This window comes from Rhyacophila brunnea, unplaced genomic scaffold (assembly GCF_057557595.1).
Source record: "Rhyacophila brunnea isolate RB1 unplaced genomic scaffold, BYU_Rbru_1.0 scaffold_5, whole genome shotgun sequence".
Taxonomy (NCBI): Eukaryota; Metazoa; Arthropoda; class Insecta; order Trichoptera; family Rhyacophilidae; genus Rhyacophila; species Rhyacophila brunnea.
In genome coordinates, this window is record NW_028233170.1 from 32,387,859 (window position 1) to 32,410,622 (window position 22,764).

At 36.0% G+C, this 22,764-nt stretch overlaps 1 protein-coding gene across 1 annotated transcript; it reads right to left on the reverse strand.

Annotated features, from left to right (window-relative positions):
• Positions 1-897: 897 nt before the first annotated feature.
• On the reverse strand, positions 898-21,714 carry LOC147066317 (protein regulator of cytokinesis 1-like). The gene is made up of 13 exons (XM_085955748.1): positions 21,531-21,714; positions 21,231-21,430; positions 17,758-17,875; positions 15,396-15,625; positions 14,265-14,413; positions 12,424-12,591; positions 11,742-11,914; positions 10,085-10,232; positions 9,450-9,578; positions 8,710-8,846; positions 5,031-5,214; positions 2,714-2,851; positions 898-1,404 (listed from the first exon to the last, which is right to left on the reverse strand). The coding sequence occupies exons 1-13, from the start codon at positions 21,563-21,565 to the stop codon at positions 898-900; spliced, it is 2,316 nt and encodes a 771-aa protein (XP_085811874.1). The 5' UTR covers positions 21,566-21,714.
• Between the last annotated feature and the right edge of the window lie 1,050 nt (positions 21,715-22,764).

Sequence of the window (22,764 nt, forward strand, 5' to 3'; positions counted from 1 at the left end):
TAGAATATTTTCACCACAAAGTTAAAAAATAAAATGTCCTTTATTGGACATTATTGCATTTTTTCATTGTGTCACTGATGCTGGACATGACTCTTACAAATACTGTGATGGGTTAAAATAATACATTATGTAATAATTTCTGCACGTAAACCATAATGGTTCTCTAGTCAAAGAACAAAAATTTACCACCATAACAGAAACTAATGTACTGCTCTATGAGGTTCACCCCGGATTCATCGACACTTTTAGCCCTTTTTTCGCATATAGCAGGGATCGGTAACCTATTTAAACTTACTGGCCACATTAAACTTTTAGTGTTTATAATTATTGAAAGTGTTGAAGTGAAGATAGGGAGTATAAAAACATATCAATATCCACTTTAAAACCTGATGTGCAAAATTCAAATTGAAGCACGCCAAATGTTTACATGGCAGAAAATGTTTGTTTGCAAATGTATGCGCTTCTGAATGCAACTAACATTAAATTGATCAACCCCTCATTATTTTTAGGTAAGTGCTAATAAAATTGCAGAATATTAAATTTTTCAATGAAAATACATTCTAATTGTAATTCCAAAAATTTCGTTTGCGGTTGGTTTGAGAAGTCACCTACATTGAAAATTTAATTTGTAAATCTTCAGTGCTACCAACAAAAGTGCCTTTTTGTATTTCCCATAGCAGTGATTCAACATACGGGCCGAAAATAATCCACATTTAGGACACATGCAGAGCCGACCCCTGTTATAGAGAATATGAGTTAATATAAACCTGCAGTTCATATTGAATTTTATAAAGATATGGTGAAGACTTTTTGAGTTTCCAATTCGATAAAATCTAAATAGAACCATTATCCTCTCAGGTACAGGGTCTAACTTGACACCTCAAATCAATATAATATTTAAATAATGAGTGGTAACTTCGAGGCCAACTGGAGTTTGGGTGATTGAAGCGGGTGTGATGGACTCATGGATCGTAAATTATGTGAGCTGTTAGAACGCAGCATAGGACGAGCCGCTGAAGAAGGTGACGCAAAAGTAATTGTGTTTTGCCGGTACAGCAGTCCGGACTTCCCTACAGGCCTTGGAGTAGCAAATGTATCTGCATCCCTCTTCTTTTTAGTATCACTGTTGACACTCTTGAGGCGATTTCCTATCGGTGTAGTTCCAAAGGTGTTGCTAGCATAAAGTTGACCTTTAGGAGTGACTTTACTTAGCGGAGTGTAGGGGGATGTGTTTTCGTCTCGCCTCGGAGTCGTGTAAACTGATGGGAATTGGTTTTTCAAGGGTGTGGTCTGTCCGTTAGGCATAAAGGCGGTAGATGATACATCAGTTTGAAAGTTCTGCGATCGTAGAGCTCTCCCTGGGACAACTGAACTGCGAGATGTCTTTTTTTCATTTAGATGTTCCTACAAAAATACAAAATTTACATTTCAATTTAAAGCAATCACCACAATACTTAATGGTTACAAGACATCAAACTTCATAATATGAATAATGAAGCATGGACTGGGTTTCAGGTTCCTTTTAATCCTTACAGCGCGGACGGCACACCTGTTGTATCCTCATTAGGGGGTCATTAGATATAATTAGCATGTTATTTAAATGTGGTACTTAATTAAATAGTAATTAAATGCTCAGCGGTAAAGAAGTTAAGCAACATTGATTGAAGAGATTGGAAGGTGCAAAGAGGATGCCGCAATGTTTCTCTTATATTCATGAACATTGGATTCAAAATCTAGTCTCCCCCACATTTCTAGCAGGATACCCTTTAATTACACTTTATTATACAAGTCACCTGTCTTCAATCGTAATAAATATATTATGTAACTGAATTTCAGCACAAACTAAGCAAAATTGAAAATATACTACATACTGTATTTGTTACTAATTTGTGTATGAATTTGTGATAAAATATATAGGTAAGTTACCTATGGTATAAAAATAGAATACATTTAAAAAAAAGTAATTTTTGATAGTGTTTTTTGCTCGAGTTGTGTAATCAATCAATACAGGAGATTGTTTATAACAACCTGAGACCATACCTATTATAAAATGTTTTCCTAATTTATTTGTTCTATTGCGTATGTTTCTGAGATTGTTCCAAATTATGTATAATCGAACTTGGTTATTACGAGGAAGATGGGACCGACTGAATTTGCTTGTTATAAGCGTTACTCGTTATATCAGAGAATAGGTATTTTAAAATGAGCGGTCACATAACATAAAAAAGTCGCAATTCAAACAAAATTACACAATTAGAATTTTTCCTCGAAACAAGCATGGCATTCATAGACTACAAAAGAAGTTGTTTATTGTAATGAACGCTGGTGTAGGTACCTACTTACTTCACAAACCTTGGATTTGATACCAATTAAGTAGGTACTTAGACACTTAACTAGTGTCATTAATGTAATCCGAACCCGGTGGCATCCTGTCCGGTCGGATTTTATTGCTTAGGGTTGAAATGTTTTTAAACAATCCATACATTGACAGGTTTAAGAAAATTTTTGACGATATTTTAGCTCGGTTTTTCCGATAAGGAGCTCGTTATAAAAATTAATAAATGTATGGAGAAAATCATTAACTAAAATGTGAACAAATGTTTCCTCATTACATCCGAGATCTCGCTATATCCGTGATCGTAATAACTGAGCTAGACTGTATTTGTAAATTATTATTCACAAAAAATGTAAATGAACTATACATAATGTATACCTGAAAATCGGCGTATGATGACAGTGAAGAGTCTGGTATTTTCTGGTCCTCTTCTTGTTTGGATTGAGCGGAAGAACTGCTTTTGGACCTGCGAGAGCGTCTTTTGTGCTTGGATTCTTGACTGCGTCTTCCTACTACCTTTAATTCAACAAACTAATTAATAATGTTCAACTATATCCATAGCAATAACAGTAATATTTTAAAAATCCCTACATGTCCTGACTGATCGTTGGTGCCAGTTTAGTGATATTTTTACAGGAATATTTTGACTATAAAACAGTACAAATATTGTACACTCAAATCAGAAGATCTAGAAGGCGTTTTACACTGACCTGTGCTTAACTGTAATATAATAAAAATATACAATTGATTTTGTTTACAGTTAATCTTTCATGGAAGACCATCATAGCAAAATGAAATATCAATCAAACTTATTATATCACTAAACCAGAGACAATTCTAGATATTTTAGAGAAAAATAATTAGGGCTGGTTGTCAGCCATTAGCTCAACTATTGCCGACTCAAATAGAAAGCCGATACATTCACAACGACTTTTTCCGCCCCTCCCATTGTTGTCTAAGGATGACCTGTCATTGCCTGTCATTTTTCTATAAAGTTCTCATACTGACGCGTCTGTCATGTTCACACAGGGAATGGTTTGATTTGAATAAATAAGTTACATAATAAATAATACACTAGCATCAACACACCTTCTACAAATGTAATGCATAGATCAATGCTACATATTTTTTGGAAATCTATATTACCACCGGTTTTTGTGTGAATGACTAGTCTGACTTTGACAGCTGATGAATAACAGGAATGTATGATATTTATAATTTATTAATACATATGATTTGAGAATTTTTTATAAAACAATTTGAAACGAGAAAGGGCAAATCAATATGTGAAGCAATCTGGGATCTGATTTTGACAGCTGAATAGTGGACCACTCGTTGCTTGTGCAAAAAGATATGCTCAGGCTTTATTAATCTAAAGATGGCGCTGGCTCAACCCATTGCTAAATTCCCTGGATCCAAAGACACATTGAGAGAAACCAAAAAATGTGAGGCTGACCCAGCCACAGAATACGAACCCGCAACCGACAGATGTCTACTATATGGTGACAATAAGTGGACTATCAATAAAATTAAAATGTGACTTTTTGATTTCGGCATGTTTCATCTTCAATAAAATAATGACATTTATTCATAACAAATTCAAGTTGCAGCGTATATCTTGTGCAGTATCTGCTGAAGAGGTTATCCATCACATTTTTCAAAATTTTAACCCCCCCTCATTCTTTAAATTCGTTGAACATGATCAATTTCCGTTAAGCCATCCCTCTAATCCTTTTGTCACAAATCATGACATTATATCGTCGCCCCAAAAGCAAAAGGCACTTGTGCATAAATTGAGTTTTGAGAAAAACCCATTTTAAGTGTTTTTTGGAGTGAAAAAAAATCGTGGAGAGGTTATTACTGAATATTTTGAAATGAAATTTGGAACACATGTGACCTAATTACTCAAGATTGATATGGAATTTTTTTTTTTTTTTATAATTTGTCAATTTTTGATTTTTAAGAGGTTTTAAGTCACATGTTACCTTTTTCCGATATGCATTTATGAATAGCTTTATCTTCATCTTTTGATTTGCGAGCGTCCACTTTACGCTTATTGTGATCTTCCAAAATATATATTTGGGCCTCTTTGTTCGCTGCCAACATGTTTTTAAATTTTTCACAAATTTCACAAGTGCCCTTTTTCTGCAACGAAATTATTTTTTTTGTACAAAGGCCCTTACTCACTTTTAAATAATTACACTTGTTACCTTTTTCCTACATTATTTTTGTAAACATTGCACATAATTCCTAAAACCGTGTACATGTTACCTTTTTCCTATACATTAAATGAAGATCAGTTTACAAATACACAAGTAACCTTTATTTTCTTTGCTCAATTGTGAATTCATGGGTTTTGCTTCACAAATGCCGTTTTGCACATAATGTAGAGAAAAAAATTACAAAGAAAACTGCATTCATAGCTCAAAACCGTCAAAATTGCACATGTGCCCTTTTGCTTTTGGGGCGACGATATCAGACCCCCGTCCTCATGTCATATATGGACGACCCCTTATGTGTATCAGGAATAATTGACTTAATTCTTGCGATTTTCGGTAAATGAGTGGGCCACACATACGGGCCAGCCGATACCAACCAAATTGACCCAAATGCCCAACCCAATCAGACCGTGTGGAGGGCCTAATAGTATATTATTCAATAGTACAATATTAATTTTTTAAAGTGTGATCATTACCTTCTTCTTCTTGACAATATATCCATTGATGGCAAGATTGGGAACGGGTCCTTTGAAACGTTTTGACTCAGTTGATTGAGGAGCTTCATTTGGTCCTGAAGAAGCACAACCGGGTGTCAGCTGAAGGCGGCGAGGCAAAATGCGAGACTTTGACATCATCGGCGACTGACGAGGACTCAACCGCCTAAAATATTAACAAATAATGAAAACGTGCAGTGTAGTCGATATGATGGATTAAGAGTGCTCCACAGGAACGAATCAAGTTGACAAAGGGCAACACTACCCATTGATATTTATGAAAATGTGGTGTACTTTTCCATTACGATCTGTGTGAGCAACCCGGGTTTCATATTCCAGCATCTTCAGGCTCTGTACCTAACTATGGGGTGATGTATACAAGGGAAAAAATTGATTTAATTCTCTAAAAGATTGCAAATGTCGAGTGAGAGGATCTCTTCACTTACGTCAATTTGAAAACTATTCTGCCATGTCTGATAAATTGTTCGTATGCAGTTCGCTGTACGACAGTTCACCATGAGCTGGTGTATCAGAAATAGATGGCCATATATAGATAGTATTGATATCGAATTCATGTTTAAATAAAAACAGTTAAAAATACGTAATAAAAACCACCAGAATTCAAAGGAAAAACAGAAGAAAATAGGTAGGTAGATAGATAAGTAAGCAATCATATCATACTCATATAAATTTATATAAAATTCTGGTATCATAAGTATCAAGTTGTACTTATCAGATGTTTGATACCAATTAATTTCAAATTAATGTTCTTATTGAATCTAATAAAATTAGAACAATATTGTCTGCAATGCTCCACAAACATCGCATTATTTTTTTGATCTCAGTGCCATACAGCCATATCTTTCCAGTACAAAAGCTCACGGTGAACTGTGCTACAGCAACATGTAATACATACATACAATTTACATGTAACCTTATTCTGCAGCTTTTTACAGTTTTTGAGCCATTTTACTTTTCACTCTCACAAACGTTTTTAAGAACTAAACTCAGAGAACACCTCCACGTCATGTGTGGTGATAACACCCCAGATTATCTATTTGATATCCTCGTGATAACCCTGATTAAGATTGTGAATGGTACGCGGTAGTTTGGATAGTGGGTTTTAACAGGTTGTTTGTTTACTAAATTGTTTTGTCAACTGTTGAATACACGCCATAGGTAAGTAAGTGTACACATGGGAGTCTGATGATGCCTAAAATATAAACTCGAGTCACTAAAACCGATCATTATGGTAAAGTATAATATAGATCACACGCCCACAAGAACGTCGAGCCGTTGCATTTTTATGTCTGTATTCTGTGCCGACCGGTTTCCACGTTGCCTACAGCGGAAGCGTTGACAAGCAAACAGGGGTTGAACGCTGCACTCGGTGGTTGATGTTTGCACTTGCGCATATAATTTACTAATACAGAAAAAACTCGTTAGTAAGAACACTGATAATTCAAAATTCGCCGTAATTCGAAATTTTCCCGAAAAAAAAGTCCCTTGAACATTATTTTCATATAAAACCATACCTTTAATTCGAAATGATTTCAGAGTCCTGGCATATAAAAATATTCAATAAATCGTAATAAAGTACAGTATTTCATGAGTCAGTCATTGAAAATTGTGACAAGACTTTTCTTAAAACATCAAAAATTTACTTATTTTATGAAGGTAATAAAAATAATCCTGACATTTTATAACCCAATTCGGTAGGCACATCTATGATCGGAAACGAAATTAATGAAAATCAAAAAAAAAAAATTTTTTCAAAATTTTAATATTTTTCCCCCATACATTTCATATTGTGTAATTCAAATTTTTTTTCGATTTTCGGTCCCATGGAATTCGTATTAACGAGGTTTTACTGTATATAATAAAATTTAAACACAACTTCCATGAAGTACATGCAATCAATGTAGGTACCTCTTCATTATACATATCGCGTCTGTTCTGGCAGATCACTCTAACTGGAGAATACTAGTTTTGAGTAATTTGACTTTGAAGCTTTTAAAATGTTTGAAATGGTCTATCATGTGAGTTTATTAAGTAATCGTAAAAAGGATGACTTTAAAATAAAGACTGTTTATTTATTAAGAAGGTTTAATAAGGAACATTTTGGTACGAGGGTGGGTCAATAATTCCTTAGAAAAAAGCATTAAAACAGGTTTTATTTTTGTATTTTTTTTTTATTTCTCAACATGATTTCCTTAGAGCTCAATACACTTGGTTAGACGTTTCTCAATTTTTTTTAAACCGTCAGAAAAATAAGTTTCGGAAGGTCCTCAAAATAAGCATTTGTCCGATCGATGACTTCTTCATTTGAAAAAAAACGTTGTCCACTTAGCCATTTTTTTAAGTTTGGGAAAAGGAAAAAGTCACTGGGGGCTAAATCTGGCGAATACGGTGGGTGGTCGACCAATTCGAACTTCAATTCTTCAATTTTAGCCATTGATCGTAAACATGTGTGAACACGGACATTGTCCTGATGAAAGAGGATTTTTTTCTTGTTTAAATGAGGCCGTTTTTCTTCAATTTTGTTTTTTAGCTAGTCCAATAAAGATGCATAATAATCCCCTGTTATTGTTTTTCCTTTTTCCAAATAGTCAACGAAAATAATTCCACGTGCATCCCAAAATACAGTAGCCATAACCTTACCAGCTGATTTTACGGTTTTCGCCTTCTTTGGACATGGTTTGCCTTCGCAATCCACTGCTTTGACTGTTCTTTCGTCTCGGGAGTATAGTGGTGTATCCATGTTTCATCTACAGTCACAAAGCGACGAAAAAATTCATCCGGATTGCGTTGCATGAGCGACAACAGGGCTTTAGAGGCCACCACCCTACTGCGTTTATTGTCGACTGTGAGCAAACGCGGCACCCATCTTGCAAAAATATTTTTCATGCCCAATTTGTCATGTAAAATAGAAATGACGCTACCTTTTGAGATCCCTGTAACCTCAATTATCTCATTCAACTTTAATCTTCGGTCACTTAACACCATATCGTGGATTTTATTGATCATTTCTGGTGTAGTCACCTCTACAGGACGTCCTGAGCGTGGTTCATCCTTTGTTGATGTACGACCACGTTTAAATTCATTTAACCAGTTATAAATAGTTGCAAGTGAAGGAGCAGATATGCCGTGAACTAAATCCAACTCATTTTTTATTTCCTTTGCTGTTAACCCTTTTATATTAAAATGTTTAATAACAACTCTAAACTTAATTTTCTCCATTTTCCATTTTTCCATTTTCCACAAGCAAATTTTTTTTTTAAATGTACGAGAAACACACAACAACCCGACCAATCTGATTGAAACTTCGCAGCATACTGAATCGGTAGTGCCGCTGCATGAAAACAAACTGCTTGCAGTACTAGTCGCGCCACCTGTCGGCTTTTCTAAGGACTTATTGACCCACCCTCGTATAACTAACCCAATATGTCATTTTTTAGAATTAGTGTCTTCTGCCAGAACAGTGACGATATTATGGTACAACAAATTTCAAATCAATAACAGGTTGATATATAAAATATACCATAGAGTAAAAATAACAATTTAAAAAATATGTTCTATGTCAATGAAGAAATTACTATTTCAAACAGATTATGTACTACTTTTACTGTTATGTACATCATTAACTAAGTATGTAGTATACCTTTTCACAGCTGTGAGTGTCCCTCTGGTGGATATAAGTGGAAGATGCCTTACTGAAGGAGCAGATCTTGGGGCGGACATCGTTCCATTTACGGGACCGCTTTGCAATTTACGAGCAGACAATTTGATCTGACGTTCCTATACAAAAAAATATGAATACAGGCTTATTATAGTTATATAACAAAGATAACAGAATATCGCCATAATGAGACATTAATACTTTGGACGCTGAAGACGCACATGCGCGTAATGGCCAGGCGGCCGATCGATGTAATTAACATGCATTTTAAAGGTGCTAATTAAAAAATCATTATCTACTCAGCAGCGAATGCGTTAAAATATCAAGGCATTTGTACACATTGAACATTGTACAAAATGTTCCGTACAGACATGATCTTCATTGCAAAATGCTTCATTTTCATATTTAAATGCTCTATCTGCATAGAAGAATGTTTTTTTGACGATTTGATTTATCGAGCATTAGAGTCGTCTCCCCAGTGATCCCTGCATTCTACCAACTAAATAGCTGAAGGTGTTGGGAGACCCATGGTGTCCTCCATTTGCTCCGATGATCGTGTACCCTGAATTTTTTCGCTGACAATGAGTCTTTCCAAATTATTACTTTCTCTTCAGGCCAAAGAACTGCAGAACAATTTGGAGACATATTTTAGAGAGCCTAAATTTACATACATTCTCTTTATTCTTATATTATTACATGTGTAGTTAATCTAAATGACTTACAGCATTTTTCTGGTTCCAGTCGTTTTGCATGGATTGAAGAATACTCTCTCCGTTCACCATGAAGGTCTTCCCGGTTCTGGACTCAAACAGTTCAACAAGCTGCGTGAGTTCGGCTTCTATTTTCGGCAACTAGTCGGGGAAGAAGAAAATGTAGTAGTGTTATTTCGGCAAAATAATCTTCCTAAAATATTTGTAATGTTGAAGGAAAAGAAAGAAGTACATTTAAAATACACAATATTATTGCTTAGTCCATGTTTTTCAACCTTTCGAAGGCGACAAACTTGACCATCTGCCAAACTCCTGAACACACCAAGCAGCGACATAATAATAATTAGACATGCAGGTTCTTATGAAAGTGTGACTTGCACTGGTCAACCGGGACACTACACGACTTTACATTTCCCCAATTCAAATACGTGAGGATTCAAGTGCATAGGTAACCAGAGTTGAGTAAATCAACTTCAAAGCTAAATATGGGATTGTAAATTCTACATGACTGTTTCAACATCCTATAAATGAGGACAAGTTCTCAAATGATCCGTTGTTACTATTCCAAAATAACATACTAATATTTCTTATGTTTATTAGTGTTTTCTTATTTGAAGGGGTATATTATTTATTATGTGCCAAGTAACCTGATTAGAGACGGCCTTCCGTTCCTTTTCTTCGATCAAGAGCTGTCCGCCTCGATTGTGAAAACGGCCTGGTTCACTAGCTCTGGCTTCCAATTCTCTCCATTTCACCCATAGTTTCTGACGCAGTGCATACATTTCATATATATCCCTAAAACATAAAAATAGCTGTCTCAAACAATTAATTAATTTACTATATAAAATTATGGCGATAAGCACAAGAACAAAACATAATTTTGAAATCCAGTTTAAAAAAATATAATAATTGGTATAGATCCACCAATATAAGTTATCCGCTGAGTGAGGGCACCACATGCTAGCATTTGACATATTATTCAACACTTTTTATACTGTGATGAGTTTAGTTCTAAATTCGAACACCGGACGATTTACGATGTTAGATCTATACAACATAAAATATTATCTGACACTGTGTGATCATTTGAAATAAACTGAAACATATAACAAACTTAGACACGTCTTATTTCTATGTTACGTTACATTTTGATTTCGATTATCAAAATGACAATGATAAAAGTCAAATATCTGGTGATAACAATATGTGAACATGTACTGAATATTTTCACTATGATTAATCGGTTACTGTACGCATCCTTTATATTCTTTTCATTTTTGTTAGCACTACAGCAGGCCAATAATTTGTAGTCATAAAAGTGAAATAATCACGAACACATTGACACCTCCTACGTATAATGGCATATAATCCTGTACACATGCATGGATTTGCTTGCACCAATAGTGTGTATTTTAAACTATCGCAATAATAACCGTTAACACGTAAAAGTGCTGACTGTCTCGCCAATCTCATTCCTCAAGAGTAAGCGAGACGCGATGTTATCATTGTTATGGTCGCGATGGTACTATTTGACGGGTCGTGAAAATCAGGAACACAATCACTGCTGACCTTTTAATTACCACATTTAAATAACACTTTAATTATATCCAATGGCCAAGTACTCCAAACGCGCCAGTCGCGGTGTTAGCACTAAATGAGTTAACCTCAAAATGAGTCTCTGCATGGTGTAGTTCGTTCTTTTATCGTTCCACTGCGCGCAGGCGCAGATATTGCACGGTCCAATTGTCGTGTGAAAACTCAGAAGCTTCTGAACTTTTTTTGATTCATGCATGCAATCTTGCAATTTGCACGATAATTCATGTAAATTCAGCAGTAAATCCATGCACGTGTAAACGGGATATAATGTCGGAACTACGTAGTAACTTTTCAGTAGTATGATTTTAATTAATTTTAATGACACCACAATGTGAATTTAAATGCTGGAATCATATTTTTTTAGCCTATAAAAGCTTTAGCCTTTATGCCTATAAAAATATTGATTTTTTTTTTTTAAATTATTTAATAAAAGGCAATTAAGTCAAAATAGTCTAAAACGCAGTTCCGTCCTCTTACGTATGTGTGTCGACATAGGCTTTGAGAAAACACATAAATATATTGTGACCTCACTGGGAATTGAACTCAAAGCCCCGGATGAAACGCCCACACCTTACACACTGGACTACGAGGGTCTTTACACATAAACTACGAGAGATTAAAAAATATACGAACACAAGCAAATGATATTTTATTTACAGTGCCAGTAAGTAAGTTATGCGATAAAACAGAATATAATGATGAATTTACTTGTTTTCTTTGTGGTGCTCCTTCAGTTCCTCCAAGTAAATTTCATGAAGCATCAGCAAGTCTTCGTTGAATATGTTCGAATAATACTCTGAGAATTTTTCCCTCTGCAAATTGCTGTACAGACATTTATTCCACATGTCCACGATTTCACTTCGGACCTTACAGACAAACAGCTGAAAAAACAAATGATAAAATTTTTAAATTAACTGCACTGAATTTATCACCACTTTATAGTATAGTTCTATGACTAAATTACTCGAGCCGACTCATGTCATGCTGTCATGTTGTCATTTACCTTTATAATAATAGTTATCTGTCTTCATCATTTTAACAGGCAACAAAAATAATATGCTATCAAATGCAATCCTAAGAATCCAATAATTTATGGTGACATTCAAGCAGACCAAAAATAATCTTATGATTTACTCATAACAAAACATCCACATTGAAACAACCGTAACAATTGTCAAGATGATCGAATAGTTACCTAAATTGTTGCTTGCTACTGCTATTTAATGCTGACATCAGTATGAGTCATCATCAGCTCATTTTATTTGAACATTACATTGATTTTACTATCTAAACCATGTGACTTAAAATTTATGATAGACAAGGCATAAACAAAGAATAATATGTACGTTGATAGAATAAGGAAAAAAAGATAAAAATACAAATGACAAACTTTGAAACTCTGCCGTTTCTTCTCTTCGCACCGCTTGAGCTCTTCTACTATGGCCGCCTCGGTGGCACGGGAGTGTCCCGGATTCTGCACCAAGAAAGCGTCACGATACAAAAGCGATTCCTCCAACCTCTCCCACAGAATTGCCAATCGTTCTCGCATCTCCAGAATCTTTTGATCAAACAATATTACTTTATAATATTTTATAGTTATTGATGTGTAGACATCTTAGCTCACATACTAAATAAAATGTTAGGAGTAAAACATAAAATATCACAATTTTTCATTTCAAGTCGATAGGCATATGATGTAATATAGGGTATATACCCCTTAGCCACCTTCAACATCCCCACCTCTGCCTGACCCTCCTACGACGTGCACCAATGCAATGTTTAAGTTCCGTTATCTCCATGTTCTTTACATTTCTATCTAGTAACCGTCAATGAGGAATCTATTAATATTTTCATTAGCCAAAAAGTTTTTTTTCAGGTACATTGTAGGGAGATCCATCATTTGGAGTACTGGGGCCTTATGTTAGAACTTACGAGTTGTAGTCGCCCGGTCGACATGACGTCATATGACATCATTGTGACGTACTACCGGAGTGATAATAGCATTCGAGAAAATAACGCTAGTCAAATGCTGGCGTTATTCATTGTCCCCATACACAAAAAGGTGTTTCAGCGTAATAATATCTATGGTGAGCAGTATGTGTTGGGCGGCTTGCCTCGAGCGTGTATTGGCTGACGTCACAATTACGTCATGTCGTCGGGTGACTTGATATCACTAGTTAGAACATAGGGCTGCTGGACTGCTCCCAAATTTGAATAGAAGTCACCATATTAGCATCCGTGTACCGAATTTCAAGTGTCTGGGTATACAGGAAGTAGAAGAAAATTGAAAGTTGCAGATTTTATTTAATCTTTTTATATTATAGACACATTCGCGGACACAATGTCTATAGACGTCATTTTTTAAGTGTGATATGACAGAACGTCTATAGACGTCCTGTACTGTACAACGTAATACGACATGACCTGTATAGAAGTCGTATTTTGGATTAAAACACTATGTTCCCTATCTACTTGTGTCATGATGCAAACATATTAATTTCCATTAGATAGTGTCGTATCTTAAGACTTAACTCATTTCTATATAATATCTAAATCGAAAATTTTAAAAATTAAAATTTTAGTATGACGTGTCATATCACTAAGGCCCTCCTCCCACGGCGCAACTGAAATCTGACGGAACTGGTTTGTGAAGGAACTCATCAACTGGCCAATGTGATGCTTCGCACACGGCGCTACTGAAACTCACTTGAAATAATAATCACATAACCTCAAACCGTCAAACTGGACCATCAGCTGTTTTGTACAAAAACTAACAACACGCACGCTGCTGCGTTTACTCGAATACAATTAGGTTATTTCAATTTTGCGATTAATATTTAATAAATAATGTCTTCGAGCGAGTCAAGTTACGCGAGTTAAGTTACTTGTTTTACGCAGTGCTACCAATTATGGTAAGAAAATATAATTTTTCACCGAATCTAATGATGTTGGTATCACTGTTTAACGGTGACCGGAAACTTGAGAGACCGCGCGACTGGCATGTCGCGTCTCTTCGCGACCGTTTTGAAACTGAGAGATTCCAGTCTCGCCGTCAGCGCGCCACCATTGAAACACATTAGCTAGATACTGGTTGGAATTTTAGTTTCAGTTCCGTCGGACATCAGTTGCTCCGTGGGAGGAGAGCCTAACATGCATTAGCTAACATGTGTCCGCGAATGTGTTAATTTTAAATATTATATGCAGTATAAAAATAAGAATATTATAACATACCTCTGTTTTCCTCTCTTCTAATCGGCTACATAAACCTTCGTAGACTGAATCCAACTTGGTCATGTTCGCATCGGTCACCCGAAAAGCTTCGGGAGAAGAACTGACAACATAATGCTGAAAGCTATCTTGGGGTGTGTCCTCTAATTCTCCTACAAAATGTTTATAATAATAAATTATCGGTGCACCATTGATAAAGTCATTCATTATAAAGGCACATGCAGTATCTGCCGTAAGCATCTGTTTTCGAAGCTCAGCATACAGTTACACTCTGAGTCTCAAAAGATGCATAGCAGTTAGAATGCAACCACTGAACTAGCAGTATATGGTTCTGACTGAGTAGAAATGGGATGCCCCAATATTCCACATTGAACTGAATGGTGTTTCAGCCATTAGCCAGCGAGATGTCTTTACAAAGTGCCACCACTAATAACATAAACGCCTAAGTTATTTAAAGCTGTTCACTCTCAATGTTCTTGCTATTACTGATAAGAGGGTGATCTAGATCAGGACTCCAGTCCTGCTTGCATGTGATTTCTCTGCTTTTTTTTCCATCCAGAATTAAAATCGAGACGATTGTTTTATTATATATGTAGCTTTCCTTCCAAAAAAATTCACAGTCCAAATTCAATTCGAGAATCTGGACTGGCGGATTGAATATATTCTTGGTAAAAAAACTCGGATGCTCAAGAATCCCATTATCAATTTCTTGAGAAATGAGAATCTCAAAATACCTGAAAAATAAAATCTCAGGAAACGTCAATCAAATCTTTTCAGTATTTCTTGAGACAAGAATTCTCAATCACAGCATCTAATCAGGACATGTGCTATTATTGGACATAATAATAATTTCCTTTGCATTGATTTTAAGGGAATAGAATTGTAGACAAGACAGTAATGCGAAGATAAGAAAGGTGACTTTTAAGACAAAATTGTAACATTCGATCTCGCTTGGCCCCATGCTATGGATGCCTCAAGAAAGTCTTAACTCGGCCTGCCTTTCTCTCAACCAACTAGATTCCTAAATACCATCCAAGTGGAGCAATGGCATGGTAGCATCACCTGAAAAGACGCAAAAAGAGTGGCAAGGGACTGGTAGTAATCTTTTGTATGCCAATTTTTAAGACAACTCACTTAGGATGTTTCTCAAGTCATGCTGTTTTGTTTGAAACATGACCACCCTCCTTTCATACTCCTCTTCTTGCCTTCGTAAATACTGAGACAATTCATCCAATTGTTCATTAGACGGGAGTGGTGACTCTGGAATATCCTTTGGAACAAGCCCCATAAAGTCATGAAGTCGCTTTTGAACTTCATTTAACTGAATGATGTGTTCTTTACGGGCCTGCAGAATATGACGATATCTGAAAAATAATGATTACTTACATGATTGGACTTTGAATTCCTATGCAGTGTAACTCAAGATTACTTAGTTTGCTCTAGTTTTAAGTTGTGGGCGTGGACAACTATAGAGACTTTCTGTAGAATATCAATATCTAGTTTGCTTTATTTATTACATTTATTTGTCTGCCTCGTACCCACTGTGGCCTAATAATTGGTAGTGCATGAAATGCATTTTGTTTTTCAATATATGTTTAATCCAGTGCAAGGACACAACCCTGTTGAGTTAATGGGTAAGAACCATTCCTTGTAAGTAAATTAATATAACCTCTACTCTATGGTTTCGCATATGCTCCGCTTACGACAGAAAATGTTAAAAAGAGATTACCTTGAGAAAAAATTATTATCAATATTGAGAGGTGCAGAAATGGATCCTATAGCGACATTTGCGTATACAAATAAGGGAATTTAGATGTGCTGGGATGGAGTACTTTCGGACATCTGAATATTATCTTCAAGAGTGACCTACCATTATGTCTTAAGCGTAGGGTGTTCAACCAATGTGTGCTACCCGTGCTCACGTATGGCTGCGAGACGTGGACCCTCAACACGAGAGATTTCCAAAGGCTAAGAGTCACACAGCGAGGCATGGAGAGGTGCATGTTGGGCATCACGCGAAAGGACCGTAAGAGGAACGAATGGGTTAGGAAGCAGACAAGAGTACGCGATGTAATAGACGTTGCCAAACAGCTGAAATGGAGATGGGCGGGGCACATTGCTCGCCGAAAGGACGGCCGCTGGACAAATGCCGTCATCCAGTGGTACCCAAGGGGTACGAAACGGCCACAGGGTCGCCCTAAAAGCCGCTGGATTGACGAACTGGTAAAGTTCGGCGGAAATACGTGGCAGCGAACGACACAGGACCAAGAGAGTTGGAGAAAGCTTGGGGAGGCCTTCATCCAGCAGTGGATTGACCCCCCCGGCTGATGATGACACATACATAATAATGGCATATTTTGTAAAAACACTCATACCATCATAGTGACTCCACAGAAAGTACAAAACAATTTCTTCCAGTGTAAGAAATAAGCATGCTTATGTATATATTATATAAATTATTGTCTACAGTCGGTATTACTGACAGTATTTACATTGCTCTAATTGTCTGGCTTGGCCCCTCTCGCTCTCTCTTGTTACCCACCTCGAAGGTAATTTACATTGTGGTGCATTTATGGCCATTTCTATCATTGGTGGAGTTATATCTATTTCAAAGCAACAATATGACGAATAATTGTAAAACCAATGTTCAACACACTCTGCTACTGTCAATATGGATGTATATCAAAACTATTCGGAATCTAGCATATGGCGGCGGCTAGTCAATTCTTGTATAATCACTCTATTTATTAAATTATACTTTGTAGGTATTACTTTTTGCACTGCTGTAACAGGTTGATTTTAATCACAATTTTAGCATCATTTATTTTGAGTTCACTGGATGATGAATTCGAATAGCTGCTATCAAATCCAACACTAGGCACTTAAGACGATACATCAGTGAAACGGCAAATAATTTTCAACGACAGGCGTGACGAAATTTTAGACTCGCTGTCATTCGGAGAGCGAACGTCGAGGTGTGAATACGTCAATTTGTTTCGTGATGGCGACGGGGGTATTAATTCTTAAATCGTGTAAAGATGACTAAAAACGTTACCGATTTACTTGAAAAAGAAAACATGTCAATGAATATACAATTATTGTTACCAATAGAACATTAAATGGACGCATGTTGGATTTATATGACAAATTATATTTCGTTCGGCATGCGTCATTTGCACCCGCGACCCGCAATTCGCGCATCGCCTAGCCACGATCTTTTTAGACCATGCCTCAACTGAGATATAGCCTTAATGTATTTGATACAATATTTTTCCAAACGTAGCCTTCCAGACTGCGGAGTGACACATTGATGTCGGCCTCAGTGCCCAATTGTGAAAAATATATTCAATAGAACAAAATTGCAATTTCAAATCATTCTCTAGTCAAAACTCAAAGACATGGTCTGGTATGGCAATTCGTTTTACAATTCACAATAAGTATAGAATATGCAATTTTGAGGTTGGTCAGTAAATGTTTGAATTGGAGTCTGGCTTACCTTACTAAATCCCTTTCCAGGTTTTCTTTGACTAGATTCAGTGAGAGCTCCTGATGCTGGTGTATTTCAATGTTCATACACAAAATCTGGCTCAATTCCGATGCTTCTTTTTTGAGATCTATAACAAATAAAATTATTAAACACAGATGAAACGAATAATACTGAAAAGTGGCTGGGTTAATATAATGAGAAATAATTTGTCTTTGTTCTGTGCATATGATTGATGGAGTGGGAACGAGCTAAATATCTGTAAAGTTGTTATTTGAATTGTCACAATCCTCACCAAAGAAGAAAGATCTCACAAGTTTAGCAAAAAGATTACTAGATCTGTAAACTCAAAACAACGTCCAAGACAACATGAAAAGTAGTGAATACGGCAGATTTTCTAATATAAATATTATAATTTAAAAAAAAATTTGTAAAATAGTCTGTATACCTACGCCGGGTCGCATATCTAAACTCGTCTCTACTGCAACACGCCGAATATGTCAATGTAATATTGGTGGTATTTACAAAATATGTGTAACCTAATGTACAGTGGAACCCCGATCTACCGTTCTCGCATAAATCGTTTTCCCGCACAGATCGTTCATTTTTGAAAGTCCCTCCAAACACCCATATGAACAATATTAAATAGTCCCGCATTAACCGTTCCCCGATTTATCGTTTTCCTCGATCTATCGTCTAAATATCATGGTCCCGTCACAAATATTATCCCGATTGACCGTTTTTGTTAAATATTTTTCATTTCGCTTTCATAGAATTTTTTATGATACATACAGATGCATCTCGTATCATGAATTTTTATAAGTCGCAACTAAAATGCCCTCCATGAAGAAAACTAGAACCCTAGCTGAGAAACTGAAAATAATTTAAGACATCAAAAAAATCCAGAAGAAAAATAAGTTTTTTTTAAAAAAAAAAAATGTTTTTATATACCTATCCCGCATTTATCGTTTTTTCTTCAGGGTCCCTTGAAAACCGTAGAATCGGGGTTTCACTGTACCTCCACACACATGTCGAATGTGACATTTTAGTTTGCAAAAACCGCTAGTGTCACGAGCAACAAATTTCACTTGACACGGACCGCATGTCCTTGGTGTTGCAGTTACACGTGCGCAGATGCTACGAGTCGGCTGTTTCTAATCCAACCGTCAAACTCGCAAGTCACTTATTTCCTATTCCTACTACTTTGAATTTTTGTTGATGTTTTGAAAGGCGATGCGCGTCACTGTCACTTCTACGAGGTTTGATTTATGACAAGTGTCGCAGACGAGACGATGTCGTATTGTGCAAAGCACTTACGTGTTACAACTTGTTGATTTCACTACTATACTAATTTGGTCCACTGCCCCCTTTTTGTGGAAAAAACATACTTAACACCCCCTGGAAATCTACCTTTCTTTAATTAAACAAACAAACAGAAAGATGCAGTCACAAATTTGCATTCTTTTATAATATCTATATTTCTACCTACGGAACATAGTAAAGAATTATGATGGCCTGATGCTTAAATTATAATTTTTTTATTAAAATTGATTGGCATTTGGCACATGGCATTTGCATTCAACAGAAAAAATGAAAACAGCGAATAATAATTAGAATAAAAAACGACCTGTCAGCAGATGTGGGCACATATCGGTGTGACTTGCATTTTATGTGTCCTAATCTAATCACTATAAATTTAATATGTATGAACAATTTCTCAAAAGTTTCTTGTTCTTTCTTTTTGCCTCCGCTGCTGCCTTATTTATAGTCAAAGCTGCACCAATTCCTTCCAAAGTTACTATCGTTTTCTCTCACTCGGCACTACTTGAGTCTATGACATGTCTATGGACCAAACACATTAGCGTCACGTTCCATACTGTCACACTGAGATGGAAATGTTGAGATATAGATAGTGATGCACTTCAGTGAGAGAGCACATGAAATGATAGTAATGTGTTCATGCCATTATAAGCAAGGTCACATTATGTTTGAGTATGGAATTTGTTAGGGCTATACATTAGTCACAAATTGAATCGGGATCCACCGGTGGCAAGTGCAAATTATGTTATGGTTTCTTAAATCTTATTTTTTTGCACTAAAATTAAAGCTAAGCACTATGTGGTGCCCATATGATCCGCTTAGGATCGAACATGGTAATACTATTACATTTATGAAATATCTTGTGAATATTGGGTAAATAATCTGCGGCACCATTACCAAGATAGGTAGTAAATACCACATATCGTAAAAAAATTGAAAAACTTCCTGAAATCTACATTTTTTAATGAAGACATCAAAATGAACGTAAGTCAGTGATACACCCCTGTTACAGGCGGGCTTCTTCCGGTATAAAATAATCATTTAGTAGTCATAAGTCGAAACGTAACCCTGACCTCTAGAAACGGCTTCATAAAACATCTAATCTGATTCCTTGCTCAACTACGTAATTTTATTTTTTTTTATTCATGAGTAAAGGCCTTCGTCCGGTGCGTGAAAATCACTTACTGGGTGGAGGTGTAAGTAAGATAGATTTTAAAGTATAAATGATGATGGATGAAAGAGATAATTTTAAGATTAAATATAAGTACTTATTCATATATAATAAATTTTGCCGCGCTTGCCGGCAACGTTCAAATTTCCACGCGCCTGCGCCGGGGTGGTCCTCGTGATTCGTCAAATCAAAAACATCACGCGATAAAATTTGGCCAATCACGAGAGTCCTTTTGGTTGGACGGCGTGGGTACGCGAAGTTTGAAAAAGAAAAAGAAAGTAGTGAGCGTCCCTTTTCCAATATGTACGGACCTGCGAAACTTATTGTTAAAACAAAATATGTAAACGTTTAAAGAAAATGTAAAATATAAGAGAATACCAAGTTACGCACGAGACAGACGTGGTTTCATTTAATTTCTCCTCAATAAAAAAATATCTTTTTTTGTGAATCCGGGGTTCGATGGACACCTGAGCTAGCCGCTGGAACCCCGGGTATCTCATCAGACCAATTTATGCAATCAATAGATATCTTTCGAAAGAATCATATTTTTTGGTACTTGTCGGTTATCCTGGATACAGCGGCAAACACATTTTTAAAATAGCCGATATACTGGATTATTTGTTAGGTTGGGTTAGTTTAGGTTATCATAACAAATAATTCAGTATATAGGCTATTTTCAAAATGTGTTTGCCGTTGTATCCGAGATAACTGACTAGTACCTTTTTTTATTCATAAAATGTTTTTTATGAAAATATTTTGCAAATTTTTGTTTTACTCATGTTTAAACCTAAGCACTATAACCAAGACCACACACTTGACTAGATATAATACGTAGACGTCAACAAAATGTAGGTAGCTGAAAATAAATAATTGTAACAATATGCCAAATTTCGAAAGAGATGTTATTGTGGTCAAAAAATTCAAAAGCCTATTGCGAAGGAAGGTCGTCATATTATATTTTTCTATTGAATTCCAACAACTTCGTAATGCTTACTATCAATATGTGATGATATGATCTTTATTTTTTCCAGCGTCTCCTCAAGAACTTCGTCGTACCGCTCTTGGACGATTTTGATTAAAGATTCCGTTCTGCTTCTTCGTGTCACTTCGTCAACGCCCAATACCCTCCAGTTAATGTTCAGTGAATGTATCAATTTCTTCGCATTACTCCCAATCGTTTTGGCCACACTTTCACTGCGAAAGAGGAAAATTTACAAGGGCGAAATTAGTCAAGGTAAATTTGAGAAGAACACCAAAAATGTACACAACCAAGTTACATATCGTTAGTACGTACAACACTTCCTCCTCGTCATCTTCATACGCATACATCGTGAATATAATGAATAAAGAATATATCACGTTAAAAAGTTTATTTTAATAACAATAACTGTGCTATATGTATATTTGTGAATTATTGAAAATATTTCAACTGACAATGCCCAAAATACGTTAGCAACCGTAACTTCTTTTTGAAATGTGAAACCATAGATAATATACGTTGTAAAACCTTACCATAGACTAGCAAAATAACGAAATTGGTGCGTTCCTATTGGTCACATAATAAATGTCATTGCCTGTTCATAAAATAAAGGATTAAAACAACAATCTATTTACAATTTTGTTTTCATAGAATAAAATCAACCAAAGTACCACTGTCTCGCTTAGCTAAATACGAAAGATATGTAACGATTTCCTTCAAAATGAAAGACAGCATAGGTTGTCACTATCGTTTTAAAAAATATATAACGGCAACCGTTAAGATCAGGGCTTGAAATGAACCGGAGCAGACCAGAACGCAGCTCCGGTACCTAAGTACCTACATGAAATCCTCGAGACTAGGTACCTAGGTATCACACCGTTTCGTAGAAATATTATAGATTGCGTTCTAGTTCGTGAAATATTAAGATAATTATAAAATTCATATAAGTACATTAATTTTTTTACGTTTACGAAAATCATGCTAAGTAGATAGGTACCTACATATAAAAATAAATCGAACACATTGTAATGTTTTCGGAAAATTATCAACTGCCCCGATTTGTAAACTTTTCCATTTCGAGCGTGCTGGATCTGAAATGAATGCATCATTTCCATTTGTCAGAGTTTATTATCTTGTATATTTAATACAGAGACTAGGTATAACACACATTTCTTACGGCCTCGCTTGCCATCGTTCCCGGATGGTCTTGGACGTGCTGCAATAAATAGTTCAAGTTTTGCAAATTGTTGATGAAAATTTAACATTCGATAGCTGTTGTAAATAGAAGACTTGCTAGTCATTGCCGTCATGGCATGAACACTTACCATACAATGTCATTTTAAACCGGTGCCGGAAGGCTCGCATGACTCCGTGACCTTCATCTCGAAACGTGCACTTTAACTTCTTGTTTAGCTGAAATAAACGATTGGAACCTAAGTCAACTCCCCTGTCGCCTGTCGGTGAGCTGTCGTATCCCGAGTTCCATTCATCATTCACCATCTCTGAAATTGTGATTTTCGCGTAGATATGTAACCCAGAGGAAATTTAT